This window comes from Carassius gibelio, chromosome B16, assembly GCF_023724105.1.
Source record: "Carassius gibelio isolate Cgi1373 ecotype wild population from Czech Republic chromosome B16, carGib1.2-hapl.c, whole genome shotgun sequence".
Taxonomy (NCBI): Eukaryota; Metazoa; Chordata; class Actinopteri; order Cypriniformes; family Cyprinidae; genus Carassius; species Carassius gibelio.
This window is the reverse complement of record NC_068411.1, coordinates 21,998,204-22,022,615: the sequence shown is the minus strand read 5'-3', so window position 1 is coordinate 22,022,615 and position 24,412 is coordinate 21,998,204. Positions and strand designations below refer to the sequence as shown.

Sequence of the window (24,412 nt, the reverse complement as noted above, 5' to 3'; positions counted from 1 at the left end):
TGAAGTGTTTGTGTGTGAACTGAAGAAACGAAAAGGAACATTTGCACAAACTTGGGTAGGTGGTGCATTATGAATGTGTAAAATGAGACAGTACAGTAATGCACCATTATAAAGACGTTAGTACAAATAAAATAATTATTTAATTTAATCATGACATTTTGTAGTTGTTGTATATAGCCTTAAAAAAAGCACCTGACAAACTTGATAAAGAAATTCATAATCTATAATGTTAGTGAACTAATCCATGAATTGATATTTTGGGTGAACTGACCGAAAGGATTCGAGACAATGAATCAAAATTCCCACCATAGCAAAAAAAAAAAAAGCACATTTACATTGGGCGCAGATAGTAAAACGCAATCTGGGTTTTTAATGACGTGTGACCTGACTCATGCGTGGGGGCGGAGTGATAGCGCAAATAAATAAATATTGAGTCCAGCAGAGACCGCGGCTTCCCGTTATCGCTGCGTTTCATCTTGCTCGTTCAGCAATTGTCCGAAACTGGACATAGCCTGGGGTGAAGGAAAGGAAGGCGAGCGTTTTTTAGAGATGAGGAGAACAACGCAAGCCGCCTAAAGGTTTGGGTGACTGCACATCCAGCGGTGTTTTTTCCGGAAGATTAATCCTTGATCTGGAGGAGAGAAGGACGACTGGTCGAGCCGAGCATCATCGTAACATCCTCTTCCAGTACAACGCGCAGATAACAAGGAATATCTTTTAAGACTTTATAAAAACTGTCTTTTATAACGTCAATGTTCAACGTTTACTCTTTATAAATTACTATTCGCGGTTGAAATACTCGTCACGCATCTCTCCTGCATCCCCACGAGGCGAATACACGGCGCAGGCGTTGACCTGAAATTTATATTGTAGTAAACACAAAGTGTCTCTCCGTATGTTCTAGTATTGCCTTAAATATGTCCGTTGCTTATTATTTATGATAAAGACTTCATCTCAGCTCGGTCTTGATAAAAGTTGCATCATATTAATATCTCAAATTGCGCTCGAGAATCCATTTTAAAGGGCCTCATCCTTGTGGACGATTTGGAACGACGCGTCGCGTCTCTTTATACGGGAATAAGGGCGTTTGAATCCGCGAGAGAAGGAAGATGTCGGGTCAGACTTTGACGGACCGCATCGCCGCGGCGCAGTACAGCCTCACGGGATCCGAAGTGGCTCGTGCAGTGTGTAAAGCGACCACACATGAGGTGATGGCACCTAAAAAGAAACATCTCGAATGTAAGTGGGTCCAGGTTCCGATTAAACCTTTATTTGCATTGTTTATGGCTATCAAACATCACCTATAGCGTTACACATATTATTGGTTTATCTGCCCATCATGTTCATGCAATGGCTCCTCAAAGGTCATTAGATACCACTGAATCAGTTAGAAAGGCCTTTGGTGCTGTTTTGGTGTCAGTATTGTGGAATGGGGATAAGCAATTGCTCTGTGATTAATGGGCCCTCATTTCACAGTGTGTCTGTCACTAAGCAGAGAGACACCAGAATGAACAGAGAATATGGCTTCCTTCCACTGTATGGCCTGGAAAGAAAACAGACTATTTATCTTACTCCTCCAAGTCATTTGTTTGGCATGCCATTTATTTGATGTGAGTCCATTTTCATGCATTCATAATGCAAATTACACCTATCTGTCTGTATATCCTGTAACTGATGTACTGTATAAATATTACCTATCTATCTATCTGGCATGTACAATATTGGGAATAATGTATACTTTGAATGTTGAGGTATTTTAACTATATACTGTAAACCCTTTTGTCTCCTAACTGTAAGTTTACTATAAGTGTAGCCTACTCAGTGTTGATAGCATGATAGGAAGTCCAGTAAAAGGCTGAAGTAATCAACCTCCTGCAGCAGTTGGCCTGGAATGGTTTCGGCAGCCCCTGTGCTTTTTCAATGCCTCTCAGATTCACCCTTGCTGAATTATACATTCCACATTCAGGTCAGAGATGAAAATGTCACCAAGAACATTAACTGGAGCATTTGATACAGACGTTCGACCCTTTTGAAATTCTATTGAAGTGTAAAACCAAGTCTAATTGGGTCTCATGTAAAATAATCTTACTGACTGACAAATGCGCACATTATTTACCCAAATCTCGTCTGCAGTTAGATACAAAACAGACAAGCAATCCGTCAAATTCAACAATAGTTGTTTATTAAAGTGCATGTGATATTTAAAATGGGCTCATGTGGAAATTTGAGCACATTCTCTTTAAAATATGGCACATTGTGTTAAATCAATGGCTTTCAAACTGTCCAGATCAGCATCACAAAAGGTCTCCATTTTTGGCAGGTGTCCCAAGCTCCTAAGCACTGTGACACACCCACATCTGTCTCAGAAGAGCATGTGTAATAACACGTCAGTTAAACCAGAGATAAGCAATTAAACTGCATGGATCAGGGAAAAAAATGACATGTTTGAAAGCTTTTTTTTTTCTCTTTGGTTTCCATCCATGTGATCTTCCTGTGCAGTTTAAACCATTACTATTCTACTATTCATCATTCAGTCAGTGCGCCAGCAATCTCTTTAATGTGCTGACTCATTAATTCACCTCCCATTTTGTAATGTACACTCATTTCAGTATACCGTAGTATGGCTTTTCTTGATTTTTTTTTATTTTGTGTGTACTTTCTGTAATTATATATATATATATATATATATATATATATATATATATATAAACTGTATATATAAGAAGATATTAACTTGCATTTTGCCTGAATGGAATGAAGCATGGAGGGCCAGACCTGCTGGGTGGATTTCCAAACTCTCCTTGGGCTGTTTATACAGTTTATTGTCTTAGTTTTGTGTTGAGTGACAGGGAAATCTGCACATATGTTTATTTAAACATATCTTGGGCATGCTAAACGCTTTGTTATATCAGGTCTGTGTTTGGCGCAAGTAATTTATTATACAGTATATAAAATTATTATATTCAATAGCTTCTCCTACTTTTCTTAGTGATTTAAAATGCCAATTTATCAGGGACTGAATATTTTCTTCTCTTTGACTTATTGAATGGAAACAGTGTTCGCAAATGTTTTATGCAATATTTAAATTTTGCGAACAAGTTAAATTTGCAAGTTTGGATAGAAACCTGACTAATGATTCACTCATAAAGACCATCACCTGTCTCCACCTACTGGTAAAAAACACAGGAAGGGGCAAACGGTGGAGTACCACAAACCGTGAAACGGTCCAGTGCTGTTGGTTTATTATAAGCATTTTATAGCTGAAATTTCTGCAAATGTAACCAATGATAGGATGCTTAATTATCTGAGTTATATGATGTTTGCATTGGCTGCTGGCTAGATATTTTTCTTGTTCTGCTTTGTTTAGCATAATCTCATTCTAATAGGATGCATGTTTGTGGTATTATGTTTATTTATAGATGAGTCAGCCAATCAAGGAATCAAAAATATTAATAGGCATCTGGTTCATTCATGTTGATTCAATTTGTGGAGACTAAAGGTAGAATGGCCATATGGGGCCAGACAAACTGGGAAGGGTGTCAAGCCTTAAACTTACACTTGAGTTTCAAACATCAACAGTATAATGATAAAAAATCATTTTGTCTAATAACCATAAGGAGATACATGACTGACTCTCTGCTAGACAAGAGGGACTAAAGGAGAAGGAAATCATTAATCTGAGTTACACAAGAAAAATGAAGAGGATATTGAGACCATCAGGGTGTCATTTCAACCAAAGTGCTGATTTAAGGAGCTTCTCTTAAAGCTTAATCAGTGTGAAATTTATGATAGCTTACGAAATACATCAAACTCACCATATTACTCAAGATAGAATAATGCATCTTGGCTAAGATGATTTTTTTTTTATTTTTCTCGCTCTGTACTGCTCTTTGTCTTTCTCTTTATCTCTCCTTGTCTATGTCGCTTTAGCTTGCTCTTTCTGTCCATGTCTTTCAGCAGCTACAAATCAAATGGTGCAACGTTGGCAATACTCTCTCTGCAGTGTGTTAAAGGAAAAGAGTGAAAGCTGGTGAGAAATCAGCAGTGCTGTGATGTCACAGTTTTGAAATGCAGCTTTCAGCCTATCACAGCAAAGCATAGTAGAGTGCTTTCAGCACCATGGACAGTGACACCCCCACTGCAACCAAACTAACACCTCCTACTATTCTTATATTCTGCCAAGTCCCATTTTTTCCAGTACCCTTCCCCTCATACAGCAGATTTGGAGGTCATTGCGTCCTTGGAGCCTTATTCATTGTGCGTTAGCCATCGTGCATGCTAATTTAAAATTCCAAAATGAGTCATTTATGATTTCGTACAAGAATGTGCACATAGTTGCAGTTGAACGTAGAGAGAGATGCTTTTCTGTCAATTCATTGCACAGATGTTTGCAGTGTTGCTTGCTTAGTGGTGAAAGTGCTAAATTTGTCGCCCGGTTAATCAGGTTAAAATCACACTGTCAGGCGTGTACATGGCATCAATGGGTGCTGTTAGTACAACGCTGTGCCATGAATAATGCAAAACAAGATGTGTTTTCTGTGTAATCTGACTGCCGGGCCCCCAAGAGGCTTTAAGAGACAGAGCAGGGTGCGAGGATCTTGACCGGGAGATTTGGCCATTAGAGATTAGGCCACATAGAATTGTACTGATTAAGATTTTCCATGTCATGCTGGAGAGTGAAATTAAGCTTTCCAATAAGGAAGGGGGTTAGAATGGGTCATGGGACTAAGCATTAGTCTGGAGAGGTAAAATAAAGCACTGTGGTTATAATAGTGCATTTCTGTTTACTCTGATGTCAGATGTTCAGTCCACTTGAAATGTGTTTGCAACCTATTTTGCTTGCATAAAATGACTCATTGCAGAGTAACACTCATTTTAGTTTTTATTAGTTTTATTTATGTAGACAAAATTATGTAGTTTTATATATTGTTCATATATCAGTTGTTAGCCATAACATGTAACTGTATCAGCCAGCTTCTAATAATACTGGTGCATTTTTAAATATACATGCACAAAACGTATATAACAAAATTAAAATCTGATTTTGAAATGTGTTTGCTCCCTAGAAATGGCCTTTAATATATTAACCAAAAAGACATTTTGAGTCACAGATCAGTCTTTTTGGAGAAAAGATTAAAAAATACTTGACATATTTTCGTTGTATTCTTAGAAAAACAAAATGTAGGATGAGACTTGAATTTATCCATTAAGAAAAAGAAATGGTCTTCGTTTGGATTTCATATTGATTTTACAGAATATATCTTAAACACATTAAGCAAAATTATATATTTTTAGATATATTTATATATTTGGGGATATATATTTGGACATTAGACTGTTTTTCAGTATTATTAGCAAATTGTCATGTTGTATGTTAAGGGTGATTTACTTCAGTATTTTGTAAAATGTTAAAATTTTTCCTTGAGCAGTCACAAAATTGTCAAATTACCAGGTTTTCTTACTATCACTTTAATCATGCTAATATATGATTAAAGCATGATATATACTCACATTTGCACTACAGAAAGTAAGAAATTCTTCTGTACAGACTGGTTTACACTGGTTTCTTCTTGGACGCTACGTTGCCACGCTGCTTGCCAGTGAGGGCACACATGGCCAATCTCTCAGTTGTTTTGCTCCAGGGAGAGGCCTATAAATACATAGAGCTTTTCAGGCTTCATTCATGTGCAGCGGAATATGACTGTTTTTGTTCTCAAAACGCACATATTCAGCTCTCATTTTACTTATACTTTCTACTTTAAAACCAATATTTATTCCAGCATGCTCTTCAGTTTGCATAGTTCTGCAGAATGGAGATCCTGTCATTTCAATAAAAGCAAACATTTAAAAGTATGAGGAATTTCGGTAAAGATACAAACATATTAAAACTTTTGTATGATAATTACAGTGATAATTATAACCAAGTTAAACAATGTCTGACATAGTAAGACAAAACCACTATAATACAAGCATAATGCAACTTAGCATGCTAAGACTAGTATGAAATTAATATTTGGGTGCTTAGTAGGGTTGGGCCGATAGACGATGCCATTGTCCATCGGCGATGGCTGACAGGCATCACAATGTTGAGCCAGCATTGTAATTCCTTTCCCCTTTGCCCTCTTTTGCAATCTGCCACATTCCAATTCTGTGTTAGGAAATCAAATTTTGTGTAATACGGAACCCCTAAAGGGCTAAATAGCTTATGAGATAATGGACAGGACAATTAAAAATTAAAAAAATGCAATACTTTCTCTCACAATTCTATTGTTGGGTCATTATACTTTATATAAATAAACACAGGAAACTATCAAAAAGGTTGACAATGAGGCCCAGAATGTACTATAGGACATGAAAAGGAAGTGTCATGTGGCCACGTATGGTGACCCATTCTAGGAATTTGTGCTCCGTATTTAACCCATCCAAGTGCACACACACACACATACTGTGAAAACACACCCAGGGCAGAAAATTGGAAAGAGACACTATATTGTTTGTAAAGGTTGGACAAACTTTTTTTTTCAACCAAGAACTCTGTCAAAAGTTAAACTGCAGTTGTTACCTTTAAATGGTAGTTCAGTCTTATGCACAGGTTGCTTTAGCTATAGTGAGTCAAATTATTTATGGGTTATAGAATGTTTTAATAAATAAAAAATATTTAATTTGAAATGTCAATGTACAACATGGAAACATAGCATGAAGATTTGTAATTCGCTAAAATGGCTGAGCAGTACTTAAAATACTAGTGCAAATTGCAGAGTAATGTATATGATATTATTATCTTATTTATGATCTTTAACTGATTAAATGGCAATCACCCATTGATTGGTTTGCCCTTCAAAAAGTGTTTTTACCAAGTTCAAGGTCATATGTGCATAATGTTGTTTGTTGAGTCACAACCCGGATCAGAGCGATCTGTCTACATGTGCTGCTAGATCAAGTGGAAGTGGGTTTTCTTTTACAGTCTTTAGCTATTCTATTAGGAGGACACTCATTGTTAACTGGCTTTAAACTGACCTCTTATCTCTCTCCTTGGCTGTGTACATTGCTTAATTAAATGTTGCTGTGTCTTAATATGCAACAAAGGAGATCTGGCTTCCCAACACCAGACGAAATGCTGCGGTTGCCAGGGAAACAGGCGGTTTAGGCATGTCTGTCTCCCCTCCCACTCATGTCTTTAGAAGAGTGAAAATTACTGGCTCAGCGACGGACTGCTCTGTGCATTTTAAAATATGGCATGATACCTATTTTAAAGGTGCCTGGTTTGTAAAAGCTATCTCAGCCTGCATAAATTCATGATGCAATTACTCCACAATGGCCTTGTGAAAATGCTTGTGTAATGACACCTCTGAAAGTTAATTGGATGTCTGAAGTGCATGTTCTAGCTTTGTCTGCTGCTAATAGTCACTTAATGTGGTCCTCAAGGTGTCCAGTGCATTTATTCACCTTATTTTGCAACTCAGAAGTAAACTATTGTCTTTGAATGTGCAAGACTTTCAATTCATTAGCCACTATTAGTAAATAACTATAATAATAACAATGTACCGTAAAAAGTTTTTTTATCATTGCGAGTGTATGTATGAATATGATAATAAATGTAAAGTAAATGGAAGCAATGACAATGAAAGCCTTGCTTGTTAAAGTTACAAAGGGCCACATCCATGCTTATGTTAAAAATAAGATGTGAATTATGAACGCATATACCAGGCTGTTATGAATTTGGGATTATATATAATGTTTACATATGTAAATCAATCTTTCAAGATGTTTTAAAACTAAAACTAAAATGTCTTAAAACTACTTAAAATCTATTATAATAAATTATGATTTAACAATTAAAATGAAGTGTCAGCTAAAAAAATATATGCATTGTATTTATATACATTAGTGTTGCATGATACACCAGTTCTTAAAAGGTATCGTGATACCCTGCTTTTAAAAATGTTACAATATATCATTTTACTAGTAACGGTCCTTGACATTGACATTGTTTTAATAAGAGCTGAGTTGTGTCTGCTTTCCGCAGCTGGGCAGTATGTGTGCAGTGCTCGTGCTCTGCTTCCACTCCCTGCATGACCACTTTATATATCTGTGCAAAGCAAGAATGCTTATAGTTACTGACAATTTAAGAGACATGAATGAATTAGAAAATAAAGTGCGGATGCGTCTAAAGTTATTAAGTGCAATAAACCTTGACAGAGAACTCACACACCCATCAGACACACTGAAAGCCACCTATCACAGACAGCAAGCGATCGCGAATTCTGATCTGTTTCACAAGTTTTACGCTTTGACAGCCAAATGCACACACAATTATGTTAAAATGCCCATATTGGCTTTATGACTGAATGGTTTATGAATTATTATTTTAACAGCTGAAAAAGAAAATGCATCAATATATTGGATCAGTGCAGCAGGCGAATATTCCTCCTGCTCTGTATCTATAATGTTAATCAAAGAAAAAAAAAAGGATATCACTCACTGATCTTGACTGACTAACTTTAGCAGCTTTAGTAAAATAATCAATATATTAATGTTTAATTCATACAGTGAAGACTATGGGTGCTTTGCTTTTACTTTTTTATTTATTAAATTTCTGTATTATCTCTTAATTGAATACTACTGTTCAGTAGACCTACTGTACCTAAAACATTGTTCATTTCATTTGTCTTTGTTTTATTGCATTTGTTCTTTTGTTTGTTACTTTTTTATTATTAATAACAAAGATAAAAGCTTTTTCAAGCTCATATCTGTTTAGCTTAATTTTATTTTGTTTATTTAGTTTTCTGTAAATATGACATATATGCACACATATACACACATGTGTGGGTAGAAAATATCTTAAGCTCAATATAAAAAACAACAGAAGCCACTACAAAGTCCCGCCATGATAGAAAAAAAAGTGTGCATGTGGCCAATGGATCTGCCACTGATACTGTAATTTGCCCCTCTTATTGAACAGGGAAAGTGCCCTGTGGGCCAAGTTGATGGTCGATAATTGTTGGGGAGCTCAGAGGCTGCAAGGCTGCAGGCTAGTTTTTCAGTCTGCTACAAAGCTGGCAATGCAGCTGCTCCTCACTGCATTTACAGTGTGACTTGTGTGCAGCGCTTCAGTTTTGCACGGTGTTTATCTGTTTTCCTGTGTTGTTGTTTTTTTTTTACGATTTTTGGCATGTGTAAGCATTCCTTTCATGTGTAAAGTGAGAACCGTGAGATGTTTCATATTTGACTGTTCTACTGATTCTCCACCCCCAGCTTTTTATCTCTCTTTGTAAATAATTTAGGAAGTGAAGGCTAAGTCAGAGATACTGTGTCCTCTGAACTACCACTGCACAAAACTCAAACTTTTATTACAGTATGACTCATACGAGATTGTAATTTGTTTTAGGCACAGGATGTACAATACCTTAGTGCAGTCTTCAAGTACAAAAAAAGTATCCTCTTTGCTTACGGTACATACGTTGTTTTGCTTCTCTGCATCATGTGAATTCAATTAATTAGACAAAAAAAACTTTACACCTTAAAAGTTTAGAATGATGAACAAACCTTACTAAACTCTTTAAGGAGTCATTAGGTTTGTATCATTAGTAGCAATAGGCACTGGGTACTGAAAAAACACATATACACTATACTGTTCAAAATTTAGGGACTAGATGTTATTTATTGTTTTTGAAAGAAATCTCTAATGCTTACCAAGGCTGCATTAAATTGATCAAAAATGCAATATATCAGTAAAATTGTTAATACTGATACAGTAAATATTGTCACACCATTTAAAATAAAATGATGGGAAAATAACTAGGGTATAGTGCTCCGGTTACTCTGTTAACATAGGTTCCCTGAGATAAGGGAAAAAGTGTTTTGTTTTGTCATTTGACGACTGCTTGGGGAAACTCCTGTTTTATCTATTACTGAAGCCTGAATGGTTAACATTTTTGTAGCAGCACAAACCAATGGAGCTCGAGTCTTCCAGAAGGCTAGGAGCGCCATCTAATCAGAATCATATGACTGAAGTGACAGCCATTGATTTATGTGCAGTTATAACAAGGCCAGTTATGCAATGCTCATTCCCTCTCATCTTCCCTCCCATCTCAAGGAACCGAGGTTATGTGAGTAACCAAAGCATTCCCTATCGAAAGGTAACTCCTGATGAATCGTCATTTGATGACTGTTTGGGTAATGTGCCCAAGAGCACCATGCTATAAGAAGATGCAGAACTTGCTCTGTGAACTCAGCCCAAGAATACTCAGCGAGGGCTCCATAAGCCTGAGCCACAAACAGACCCGACAACGTTCTGATGTCTACTTGAGATAACTCTCTCCACCCGAGGGAGAGTAGAGATTCTACTGGATCAGGCCTAAGAGGAGGACATTCCTCTGGTCGAATGGGCACTCACACCTAAAGGGCATTGTAAGCCAGCTGAGGCATAAGCCAGAGCTATAGCATCTACTATCCAATGAGATAGTCGTTGCTTTGTAACAGGCAGCCCTTTAGTGTGACCTCCAAAGCACAGACAATGCTGCTCTGATTGTTTTGAAAGACTCTGAGTGCTTATGTAAACTCGCAATTCCTGGACAATGCATAACAAGTTGGTACCTTGTTCATCATTTGTTCAAGGGGGGGCTAAAAAGGAAATGACCTGGGCTCTAAATGGTACATAACCGCTGCACGGATGAAGAACGACTTTACATTCATTTAGTTCTCTGCACTTTTATATGAATTTTTATATGAAAGTGGGTGAAACAAATACAAACATGCATTTTTTTAATCAAATAATACGTCATTGATAGTGGTTCACTTCTGCGATTTGGTATGATTGTGTTCACATCAGCAACAAACCGTACCAGAGTTCACATTAACCATACCTCAGACCACCCTTTTTAAGTGGACTCGGGTACGGTTCGTGGGTGGGCACCTGAGTTCGGAAGACAGTGTTCATATCATCCAAATGAACCAAACTCTGACATCAATTGAACCCTGGTGTACCAAAAGTGCTAGTGTGAAAGCAACCATAGAAACTTAACGACCAAGTCGTTCCTGACATGTCGTGTTCAGACGATTACTAAACGTTTGTCATGAAAGCTCTCTATTTGTATGATCAATTTATTTTTAGAAATTAATTTTATACTTTAGAACACTGAATAGGACAAATATTCGATGCACAAATATTTTTCCATACTCTGTTCTCATTTTTTCCATACTTTTCTAGACCTGAAAATTACTTGAGGGAAATAGCTAGCCTACTTTTTTAAACTGTGCAGGAACCAGTGAGCCAAAGGAAATCATGAAATCATAAACCTCTAATATTACAATGCAGTAGCAAGTCTGTAAAGTAAATGAATGTACATTTTATAAATGAAATAAGCGCAAATGAAATTGCAGTGTTGCACTTGCCTTTACAAATACAGATACAAATACTGGCTTCGCTGCACACCCCTAATATATATATATATTAGGGGTGTAACGATACGCGTATTCGTATTGAACCGTTCGGTACGAGGCTCTCGGTTCGGTACGCGGTACGCATTATGTATACCGAACAGTTTGTTGGACTAATTAAAGGGGGGTGAAATGCTCGTTTTCACTCAATATCCTGTTAATCTTGAGTACCTATAGAGTAGTACTGCATCCTTCATAACTCCAAAAAGTCTTCAGTTTTATTATATTCATAAGAGAAAGATAGTCTGTACCGATTTTTTCCGGAAAAACACGAGCGTCTGTAGGCGTGACGTGTGGGCGGAGCTAAAGAATCACGAGAGCCAGTAGGCTTTTGCGCTGATAGCGTTTGGAAGCTGTGACATTACCTGAGGACAAAACCAACCAAAACAAACCATTGCTAACAGTCAGATTCAGCGTATATTTATGATCCAGAGGCTGAAATTTAACAAGAGCAGCAGCAACAACAGCGGCTCTATGTGGTATGTACTGAAACTGTATATATATTTGCTTAGCGGTTTTGGAAAATGATTAAGTTCCACTTTGTATTTTTTTTTTAATTTTTTTTTTTAAGCTGTACATGTGGAAAGTGCAGTTTGATGACAACATCGCATGTTGTTTACTTGATGTGCTTACGCGCCGACAGCTAAGTTAACAACACAGAGATATTTGAAGCTGTTTCACTCACCGCCTGTGGTTCCAACACACGATTGTGACCCTTTTTCGTTGGGACTGCATTATCCTTAAGAAATAAACGATGTGCAAATCCGTCGTCAAACTGGGCCTTGTTTGTAAAACAAGCATCTTCGAAATACAGGGGAACAAACAGAAACACTTACACAACTCCGTTGATGCTCTGTAAAAATAAACTCCATCCACTGGTCCCTTAATGCTGTTTCTCTTTAGGTAATCTGTGCAGTGTTGTCTTGCCCTGGCAACCAAAAACACACTCCTTTTGTGACATTTCGCGACGCTCTCGCTCTGAGCCTCTGATCAGTGAAGTCTGTTGTGCTCTCAGTGCTCTGCTATACGGGAGCGCGCGCTCTTCCGGCAGACGCGCCCTCAGGACCCATATAAGGAAATTCCGCTCCATCTAACGTCACACAGAACCATACTCGAAAAAAACTTTCCTAAACTTGTGACAAACCGGAAGTAGTATTTTTGGAACAGAAATACTCCTCCAATCATACAACTTAATTTTTGAAACTTTGTCCATGTTTAGCATGGGAATCCAACTCTTTAACAGTGTAAAAAACTCAGTATGCATGAAATAGCATTTCACCCCCCCTTTAATTATATTTGACAAAAAAAAAAAAATATGATGATATGCGTTCAACAAGGTAGCCCAATAACCCAAACGACGTAACAGGCAATGCCCCTGACACTCCCGAAGAAGAAAAAAACACCAACTTATATGTGTATGTTAGGCTACTCAGTCAGGCGCTCGCTAACCAACAGGTCTGCTGTTTGGGTGCACTTTGGATTACCTTTAAGGATGATCTTCTATTTCTGCTCTGTTAAATGCATTAGACATTTTGCAACGAGCCTTCAGCGCGTGCTGAGTGAGCGAGCGCCTTAGGGGCCGTTCACATATCGCGCCTAAAAACGCGTGGAAAACGCTAGTCGTGCCGCTTTCTCCTCCTTTCCAAAGCGCTCGGGCAGAAGCACTCATGAGGCGTCTGTCTTTGTTAAGCAACAATGACGTGCTCTCTCCATGAGACACAGAAATTTCAGCAAAGGATAAATGGATTTGCAGCTCTAAAAATAACTTGCAGTAGCTCTGCTACTAAATTTATTTCAAAATTGCAATCCATATACAACTATGATCAGCTGTTCCTTCATCTTGGCTGAGTTTTCAACGTTATTACGGGAAAGGATGAAGCTGATTGGTTAGTTCTTGTCACATGACCTGTGGTGCGCTTGCAGCATTCTGAAATGTTGAGATGTTTTTACATTTTGCTGTATCTAAAACGTACCGAACCGAACCGTGACATCAGTGTATCGTATCGAACCGTTACACCCCTAATATATATATATATATATATATATATATATATATATATATATGTATGTATGTATGTATGTGTGTGTATATATATATATATATATATTTATTTAAAGAAGCACAATTAGACAAATACAATAGAGATACAAATTCAATTCAATTAAATTATTGAGACTGTGTTACAGTGCTTGTCAGTATGTAAAAAAAAATGTTTGAATCCAGATTCTGCTGTGGTTTCAGGATATGTTTTGTGATGTGTAGTTCATGATGACGTATGGATGGCGGATGTGTGGTCTGTAGGAGGAGAGCAGGCTGCTTTGTCATGATCTCCTAAGAGACAGATACTGATAGAAGTCTGAGTGTGTGTGGGTGTGTCCTCCTGTAGCGAAGGTGTGATAGAAAGAAAAAGGACTGAGAAATAAAAAATCACCTTATCTGTGTCTAACTACATGTTAAACGATGGATCTAACTATGTCTGTCTATCCGTCTGTCTTATCTTTTCAACATTCTCCTTGTGTCTGTTTTGTCATTCTCCATCTTAGTCTCAATCACAATGCTATTTTATACCCCTTCCCCTTTCCCTACCCCTACGCCTACCCCTTCCCCTTGTCCCTTGAAACAGAGTGTCAAAGGGTAAAAATATTCCCCTAAGAATTGGGACACCACTACTATGCCATCACGCAGCACAGACATTTCACTGATCAGAGCGATTCACTGATCAGAGCGAGAGCGTCGTGAAAAGTCACAAAAGAAGTGTGTTTTTGGTTGCCAGGGCAAGACAACCCTGCACAGATTACCAAAAAAAAAAACAGCATTAAGGGACCAGTGGATGGAGTTTCAGAGCATCAACGGAGTGTTTTTGTTTGTTCCCTGCATTTCGAAGATGCTTGTTCACAAGGCCCAGTTTGACGACGGATTTGCGTATCGTTTATTTCTTAAGGAAGATGCAATCCCAACGAAAAAGGGTCACAATCGTGTGTTGGAACCGCAGGCGGAGAGTAAAACTGCTTAAAATATCTCTGCCTCCTTGTTAGTGCGTCCCCTCCCATGCCAGAGACCCGGGTTCGAGCCCCGCTTGGAGCGAGTCGTTGCTGCTGCTGCTCTCGTTCAGTTTCAGCCTCTGGATCTGATTCTGGATCATAAATAAACGACTGAATCTGACTGTAAGCCATGGTTTGTTTTGGATGATGGTTTTTCCCTCACGGTAATGTCACAGCTTCCACATGCTCTCAACAAAAAAGCCTATTCGCGCTCGTGATTCTTTAGCTCCGCCCACACGTCACGCCTCCAGTCGGTCGTGTTTTTCCGGCAAAAATCAGTACGGACTATCTTTCTCTTATGAATATAATAAAACTAAAGACTTTTTGGATTTATGAAGGATGCAGTACTACTCTATATGTACTCAAGATTAACAGGATATTGAGTGAAAACGAGCATTTCACTCCCCCTTTAAATATTGAATTGCTAAATTATATTTTCCAGCAACGACAGGATACAATCGCTGTTTTTAAGTTAACTCAAACTAAAAAGAGAAAACGCACAGACGTGCATACACACAACTTCCATCCCTCTCAATCTCTATCTCTCTCTCTCTCTTTCTTGAATTGGCAATATTTAATAAAATGGTTTAGTGATTTCTAATTATTAGGGGGACTAGCCCCCCTCAATGTCAACGGTGGTTTTCAAATATTAGCGATTTTTTACAAACATTTCTTTGAGTAACATGATTTTTACAAAGCTCATCGGTTTGAAAAGCGAGGTGTGCTGTGATTGGCCAGCTATCCAGTGCATTGTGATGGGCCGAATACCTCAAGCGTTTGATGGAAATGTTATGCCTCTTAACTTATTGTGATCCTCTGTCTGGCTGGAGCATAAACATTAAACCCCATTATAAACATGATATAACCATATATATCCATCCATCTGTCCATTTCTTTCCATGTTCAGCTGATTGTCTGTCTCTCTATCTTTATCTGTCTGTCTTTGTCTGTTAATCTATTTATTCTACCCACAGAGTTCCCATCACACTGCTTTGTTCAATGTTATGACAGCACTGTAATATTAATAACCTTTTATGTTCCTTTATGCATTATTGAGCCTAGGCTGCTCTTTATGTATCCTGTATGCCATAACTACATTAAGATATGATAATGACTTAAAATTATGAGCACTCTTATGATTTGGTCTTCTGTCCCTAGATGTCTTTTAATAGTTTTTTTTTATATATTAGCATGCTAAGCGCAGTTCAGAAACAGAGTAAGACTGAAACTGAATGCAGGACAACACTGACTAGCACTGGCTTGTGTGTATCTAGAGGCGCAATCCACAGAGATTTTTGTGATCATGGCTCCTAATCGGTGTTCCTGTGCTATATAGTGAGAGAGGTTCAAAGATGGCAGTTGTGACTGTCTTGCGACCAAAGATAGCCTATGATAATTTTTGGACAGTGTCAAAAATTCAGCATTACCATTGCAAAGTGTGTTTGCTGCTACGACCCATGTTTACTGACCACCCAAAATAAAAATTTTTTAACATGAAATCAATGCAAAATGATGGCACTACATTATAAAAATCTTATCCCTTCCCCTTTTTTTTCAGCACACATAAAAATATAACTACCCAAGTGTGATTTATCGTGCTCTTTTTTTTTTTACCACCATCGCATGTTTATGACGTTTTATTCTTCTTTCGAAATGTTCGTAATAGCATACGATAGTCAATAGGCGTCATCATTGTACAGTCTACATGCATGTCATACATAAGTTTATTAGATCCATGTTACACAGTGTGACCTGCAATTATCTTATAGGGTTTCTAAAATCATGCAGTGTGTCTCTGGCTTTGCTCTTAACCTGATGTTCTGGTATGTGTTGTGCCTGCTGCTTTTACCCACAATGCCATAATACAGGATCAGAAGTATTAAATGTGTTAAAGCTTTAAAGATCTAGATTTTCATCTTTCTACTTCATATTCCCTCACAGACTTGATCCAGGCTACCCAAGAGTCCAATGTCAATATTCCCCAGATGGCTGATACCCTGTTTGAAAGAGCAGGAAATGCCAGCTGGGTTGTGGTCTTCAAGGCTTTGGCCGCCACTCACCATCTGATGGTTCATGGCAATGAGGTGAGAATCAAGCAATTGATTTCTGTAGTATTATTAACATAATACTTGTGAGTTAATCCAGACTTAAGGCAATGTCCTGATATTTTGAATGAAAGTAATTATTATAAATACAAAACATCATGTTTGTGGTGCATATACTGAGATGAAGCCTGTCTATGGACTCATAAGACCAAAATATGTAACCTCTCTAGTAGTAGATTTATCATTCAAAAGTAAATATTTGAACATTTCCACAAAAAAAAAAAATATTAAGCAGCACAACTATTTACATTGATAATAATATAAAATATGAATTGCACAACAAATCAGCATATTACAGTGTTTATCATAAGTTGTTGGTTATCGTAAGAAATTTCGGTAACACTTTAAAATAAGGTTCCATTTGTTAACTATATTTAATGCTTAACTAACATTAACTAACAATGAGCAATACATTTGTTACAGTATTTATTAATCTTTGTTAATAAAAAATACAGCTGTTCATTGTTAATACATGTCACTTGATTTTAATAATGTATTGCTAAATGTTGGAATCTACATGAACTAATATCAAATGTTAATAAAAAATTAAGGTATTTCATTGTTAGTTTATGTTAACTAATGTAGTTAACTAATGTTAAGTAATTATTACTGACATTTCTTTCAAAGCTTTTAGATGGTAATGAATGTTAGTTTCATTGGCAAACACTTAAAAGCAGTCAGACTTTTGTTTGTGAAAATGACTGCACCGACCTGGCACATAATTCCCATTTCAGCTCAGGATGTATTAAATGGTTCAATAATGCAATTTAAAAAGTGGTTTGGAAAAGAGTTTTTTCTAATTGATTCTGGCTTGGGTCGCAGATGTCAGATGTAGATGTAGGTTAAATATTATGCAGACCCTGCATTAACGTCTTTCATTAATGCAGGGTCTGCATAATATTTAACCTACATCAACAATGTTGCTTAAAGCTAACAGTGCAACAAACTTTTATGAAGTCTTGCCTTGAATTTTAACCATTTTCAGAGGAGCTGATCCCTACAGCTGACCACCTATTGCACTCAAAGCCCTCTCGCTTCCTCTTATCACCGTTATCATACCCATCAGATTCACAATAGGAGCAGAGACTGACAGGCGGGCAGATGCTCCAGCCTTCTCTCCCTCCCTCTCTCGCTCTCTTTTAATGTGCGGTTTACTCTTTCAATCAAGGCTGGCGCTGTGCAGTGACAGAGACATCGGAGAGTGAAAAGGCAGATGGCAGTGGAAGGCAGAATGAGATAAAGAGCGAGAAGAATGGATGATAAAATGAGGGAGTGTGAAGGAACTGAAAGCTTGAGAGGAACTGATATAATTTAGAGATGGAGAGGTGCAGCTTCAAAGGATAATTGAATAAATATGAAGCCAGGTGCATGCGGGTTGCGTGTGAATAGGTGACTGTTATAAATAGTGACAGGGACAGTTATAGAGGTGTGCACAAGGACATGCTAGCTGTGACATCATGGAATGGCAAAGGTGTTGCTCATGAATATGAATTCTTGCCCAATTGATTGAACAACCTTATATTTTATAAACAGTTTATACAACAATACAAAAGGTTATGGAACAGTAAGATTTTTTAAATGTTTCTGATGAGGTTTCTTATGTTCATCAAGGCTGCATTTATTTGATCAGAAATTCAGTAAAAACAGTAATAGTGTGATTTTCTTTTTTACTGTCTATATATATATATATATATATATTATATATATATATATATAGACAATTAAAAAGAAAATCACACTATTACTGTTTATATATACTGTTTATATATATATCGACTTTTTATCTCACAATTCTGACTTTATAATAAGCAATTGTGATTTTTAAAGTCATTTATAAAGAGTTATAAAGTCAGAATTGTGATTTATACAGTCAGAATTGCAAGTTTATATCTTGCAATTTTTACTTTATAACTTGCAATTGTGACTATAACTTGCAATTTTAACTTTATAACTCTCAGTTTATTGTGAACTCGTGAACTTTTATATCACACAATTAAAAAAAAATGTTTTGAGATAAGTTGCAATTACCTTGATTTATTTTTTATTTGGTGGCGGAAACAGGTTTCCATACAAAACAGTCACATTTATTTAAAATATAAATATTCTTAACAGTGTAGAAGTCTTTACCGTCACTTTGGATCAATTTAATACAACTTGCTGAGTAAAAATATATATATATATATATTTTCAAAATTATTATTATTATTCAATTAATTTAGCTATTGTGGGATTTAAAATCACCAATGCCGATCTAAAGATTAATTTACTTACAAATTAATCAATAAGTTAGCATTTAAACAGGAAGAGACTGATTGTTCATATTGTAATATTTAGTTTTGAGTAAGAGGGGTCTGTAAAATCATCCATGGCTAAAAGTGATGGTCCCCCATATGCATGTAATATTATTTAAGATACAGAGTGTCGATTACTTTAAAAGTATTGCAATCCATTCTGCTGAACATGCAATAAGGAAAAATGTCATAACAATAATATATGGTAGATGAGCTCACTTTCCAATGTTCTATTTAAAGAGAGCTATTTAATTATGAATGTGACCTGCCAGAGTGCTTTGTCTGAGGGGACAGAAGTGCTGCTTGATAATCCTCCCCCTAATGTTTAATTGTTATTGTGGATATGAAGTGATGAGAGATAGAGGTGTAGCTTGATAGTCAGAAAGGAAGTGATTAGACTGTTATACTCTCACTCTGGAGGAAAACATCTGCAGGATATGTGTTCTATAACATCAGGCTATGTGCCTCTACAGGTCACATACACAAGGGATGTATTTATCCTGATATATGGATATTTGAAATGGTTAGAAGTCTGACCTAGATGATTAAAAGTGTTATATACATTATATACAGCATCAGCGCCCCACAAGCCTCTGTATTGATCAGCTGACACATCAGTTCAACTCTGAAAGGCAGAACTGAACAGGCACAGCACACAGAGATGATGTAATGCTGGGATAGGTTTGCAAAAAACTATTTGAAAAGATCATTCATTAGTAAATAAAATAAAGTAAAAAAAAAAAAATGCTTTATGTAGTAAGGCTTCATGTAGATAGGTAAATATATATATCAGACATATCATAGATATACATATCTCTCTACATCTGTCAGATGTAGAGAGATATTCACAATGTGCAGTGCTGGGGGTACTTCATGGAGAGCTTTAAGAAACCCTGTTGTCCATTATACAGCATGTTCTGTCCAATTATTTTTAGTTCATATTTTCAATACATTTCCTTTTCGTTACTCATTTCTGTTTTCCCCTTGACTTGTTTGCCTACAGTTTTTTAGTTAATGTGTTAAGCTGCATAAATTTGTTTGCAAATTCAGGCTGTATTCACTGCTTGTATGCATTGAGTATTCTGTTTCTTCTTGATAAAACCTCTGCTATTACTTCCATATTTGCATTCACTCCCACTCAGTGCTTTAATGTGAGTTCTGAGTGATTAGTCATTAGATGGTTATATCGGGTTTGAAGAATTTTTTTTTTCTTCACTGAAGTGCAGTTTTCATGTGCAGTTCTGCATTTCTTATGCCTTTCTTCTTATAATCTCTCTATCTCTGTCAGTATTTATTTATTATATTTTATATTTATTTATTTATTGAGGTCAGTACTGAAATTTTGTGTTGTGACAAACAGCCTTGCATCTGAATTATTCCACCTTCCAAATGATTATAATTAATGCACATGAAATGCAAAATATTTTTTTCTTCTTCAGAGGTTCATCCAGTACTTGGCCTCCAGGAACACCCTATTCAATCTTAGTAATTTTTTGGACAAAACTGGCTCTCATGGTGAGTGTTTTTTTTCCCCAAAATCTTCTTGTTTGACATAAAAATCACTATGAAAAGTTATGCAATATATAAATAATTTCACTGTTCTTAAATTAGCCGATGATAATTATTTTTTTGTCAACTTTGTTGTCATGCCAATATGAATTTGTCTATGAAGTAAAATATTATCAGTCTGTTGTATGTATTAATGCTTGTACTTTCAGGCTACGATATGTCAACGTTTATCAGACGCTACAGCAGGTATCTGAACGAGAAGGCGTTTGCCTACAGACAGATGGCTTTTGACTTTGGCCGAGTGAAGAAAGGGTAAATGAATGCTACATGGCTGTACCCTGAGTTAAAAAGTGTGCCTAGTGCATTGTGGAACGCTACTGAGCAATAACAGATTTGAGTGGGATGCTGGGAAATCAAGGACAACGACTAGTCCTTGAAAATAGCCTTGCGCTACTGAGGTAGAAAAGATGTTATATTCACCAAGTTTCCTGCTCCTTTGATAATACTGCGTGCAAGACCATTGTTAAGGAAAATGGGGCATTATTCACAGGCCACCTAATGTATGTTAGCGACCAAGGTCTCATTGCATGCACAAAGAGCTACAGTACATAAATTGGCTGATTTAGCTTGCTTAGACAACCTGAACACGACAGTTCATGGCTAACAACTCAAACAAAATAGTCCAAAACAAAGTCCACACCGCAACTGTAATAATAACGGCACAGTGGAAAGATGTCATTGGAATTACTTCCAGAATGTGGTGATAAGGAAAAAAATATTGACAGCCAATCAGAATCCATCCTGCTTTAAACAGCTTAAGCATTTAAGTGGCATGTGACAGAACTGCAGCAGATGCTTATAATAAGCAGAACGTGAACATGCATGGGTCTGGATGCTAAAATAGTTGTCGTTATTGTAATTATACGAAGCTACGAGAATACTTTTGGTGTCAAAAGAGAACAAAAATATTAATTTTATTCAACAATTCGTCTCCTCTGCATCCCCCTGGCGACATTTTAGAGAGTATCACACACGTGGATACGTTGTTTACGTTCAGGTGAAAATCTAAACAGCATGAACAACGTAAACAATGTATCCGCGTACATAAGTTGCATACATATGCGATACTCTCCAAAATGGCTCCAATGTAATTGGTGGAATAATTTATTTATGCTATATCATTATACAGTATATTGGTAGTTAATATCAAACACGTTGAAGAACTATATTAATTAAGATTTTTAATTGAAATGCAAAAAGATGCAAAATTCTACATGCTTTCATCACTACTTCCTTCATAGATTTAACTAACTTACAGTATTCTAGTAATACTTACAGTATTAATCATGAGATGTAAAATTCCCAGAAGCGTTTTATTTCATCCTTCTTTATGCATTAATATGCTGAACAGATGATTGAAACATTTATGTTAGATAAAAAGACAAGAATTGTAATTCTTCTTTGGATTATGTTTACCTACATACAGTATATTATTTAAAAATTAATGTGATGTGAATGTGTGTCTTACTCAGTGCCGATGGTGTGATGAGAACAATGTCTACAGACAAGCTCTTGAAAGGCATGCCCACGCTGCAGAGTCAGATCGATGCTCTGCTGGAGTTTGATGTGAGTCTGCTTCCTGTCACTTTCACAAGCTGTATTAACACCTGATGCTTATATGCAGGGTTCAAACTACAGGGTAGCTAGTTCATTTTGACAGCTGGTAAATAAATATATTTACAGCTCATAGAAACATTAGTTTCTTTGACTTGCCTCTCATTCTCTTGTTTTGTTGTTTTAGGTTCATCCAAAAGATCTTGTCAATGGGGTGATCAACGCTGCCTTCCTGTTACTTTTCAAGGATCTGATCAAGTTGTACGCCTGCTACAATGATGGCATCATTAATCTCTTAGGCAAGTCTCAGGAAGTTTTGAGATTTCAAAGAGGGTGGTTTGACGTCTGCAAGATTTGACACAACTGTAGACCTACTATGATTTCCTTGTTCTTTTTTAGAGAAATTTTTCCAGATGAAGAAAGGACAATGCAAAGACGCACTGGAAATCTATAAAAGATTCTTGACACGAATGACCAGAGTCTCAGAGTTCCTCAAAATTGCTGAGGTAAGCGATGTGTTTTATATCTTTGCTTTAATTATAAAATGTTCACTGAAAATTGCATTTGTGGTTTAAAAGATATGCCATGTATTCTTACCTTGTCTTTCAACAGCAAGTGGGAATTGACAAAAACGATATTCCTGAACTCACGCAGGTAGGTTTTTTTTTAAAACTGGATTTTCCACCTTTTCCACATACATCATGATGCCAATACTCTCAACGTCAGTACTAACAGTGCATGTCTGTGTTGTGCTGTTGTTTTAATATGTGTTGCATGTGTCGTACCCCTCTAATCCAAGCTGTTGTACCAAAATTGAGAGGTTGTTACCTTTCCCTGGCCACTGGGTCAGTCACAGACCTCCATGTGCTACATATACAAGGTCATTTATCTCTAATGATGGGGCATTTGTCAGATGGGACGTGTTCCATGGATCCATTCTGTCCCGTCCCCTCAGGCTGATTGACAGATTCTGTACCTGTCTTCTTATTTCAGCGGTGCAGATTGATCACACAGGCTGAGAGTGTGAGTAGCGTGTTGAGCTTTCCACTTTGGAGATTCCTGCAGCTCAGGAGAGAGCAAAAGTCAATCCTCATTAGCGCTCATCAAATAAATTGCACACAAAATCTCATTTTAGAGTGAACTTGGATGCGACTGAAGAATCATGATCGGAGTAGCAGCGATGCTTGCTGTCTGAGACGAGAACTCAAGCTGCAGTCACATTTGCATCTTAGTAATGCTAAAAAATCGCCAAGAATAGAGTTTCCACAGTCATGAAGACCTCTGTAATGTGTCGAATAAAACTATTTGCATAGAAACCATTTAAATACGTCTAACAGTTTTGGAAATTTCAGTAAATTCCTATCTAATGGAGTATTTAACTAAGTGACATTTAAGAGTTGTGGTTCCATTTTAGATTAGCAAAATATGAAAATAACATGCACTTTCCATGAATATGGACCACTTTGGTGTTCCCTGACATTTTTTAAAATGTTACAGGCACAAATTATATGTTTTCATTTATAAGAGCTAATATTCTTTTGGTAATTTTGGCTTTTTTGCATAAAATTGACATGTTATTTTCACCATATTACAAAAAAAAAAAAATCATTTTCTAAATTTGACGCCCATGAAGTAATATTTGAATCCTTTCATACAACATGGCATTTTTTTATAGTCATTTTTTCTCCCATTTTTTTTTTTTGATTGTTTAAATTTGACTCCCAAAAGCAATGTTTGTATCTTATTTTTTATTTATTTTTTACAAATGCGGGTGTGTTGACTGCCTCTGTCAAGCTTTCAACACTGTAACCTAAAAAAAAACAGACAAATATTATTTTTAATTGATAGGAAATACACATTTAAATGTATACATTTTTTGAGTAGTTTCAGTTTCCAGTTTTGCTCCCTATTCATGGAAAATAACAACACTGATACTAATCAGACTCTATAACACAGAACATTATAATGGTTTTATGATTTTGGATGCTCTGTTACAAGATTAGGAGGGTTTTCATGCTGGCAGAAATGGGGGAAGCTTGCTCTGAAAGCATGTTGTGCGTGATGTTAGGGCAGGATTGTTGCCTTCAGATATTCTGGATCAACGGTGGAGTTCAGGTCATGCTGGAGGGAGACGTGCATGACTGCCTGGGTTCTGGATTTGGCAGTGGTTGTAATTGGGTTTTGCACAGCTGTGTAGCTCAAGAAAGCTGATGAATTTTTGCAGGGTGTATCAATGTTCACAAACAATTTAGATATTCCCTTAGCCCCTATTTAAAGGGAATCCTTTGATAGCTGCGCTTTGCAATGTTTGATGGATAATAGCTTCTTACATGATCAGTTGTGCATGCAGTCACAATCTACATAACCGAACAGAATTTTAACTTGCAGACTATTATTTTTTAGCGCTATTAG

At 36.8% G+C, this 24,412-nt stretch overlaps 1 protein-coding gene across 1 annotated transcript in view; it reads left to right on the top strand.

Moving 5' to 3' along the window:
• The first annotated feature begins 407 nt into the window (after positions 1-407).
• LOC127974970 (clathrin coat assembly protein AP180) overlaps positions 408-24,412 on the top strand; it is a 44,304-nt gene continuing 20,299 nt past the window's right edge. The window contains exons 1-8 of the mRNA XM_052578615.1: positions 408-1,239; positions 16,423-16,565; positions 20,317-20,392; positions 20,596-20,698; positions 21,919-22,012; positions 22,188-22,299; positions 22,400-22,506; positions 22,613-22,654. Of these exons, the coding sequence (XP_052434575.1) occupies positions 1,110-1,239; positions 16,423-16,565; positions 20,317-20,392; positions 20,596-20,698; positions 21,919-22,012; positions 22,188-22,299; positions 22,400-22,506; positions 22,613-22,654 (807 nt within the window). The 5' untranslated portion in view covers positions 408-1,109. The remainder of the gene's footprint in view (positions 1,240-16,422; positions 16,566-20,316; positions 20,393-20,595; positions 20,699-21,918; positions 22,013-22,187; positions 22,300-22,399; positions 22,507-22,612; positions 22,655-24,412) is intronic.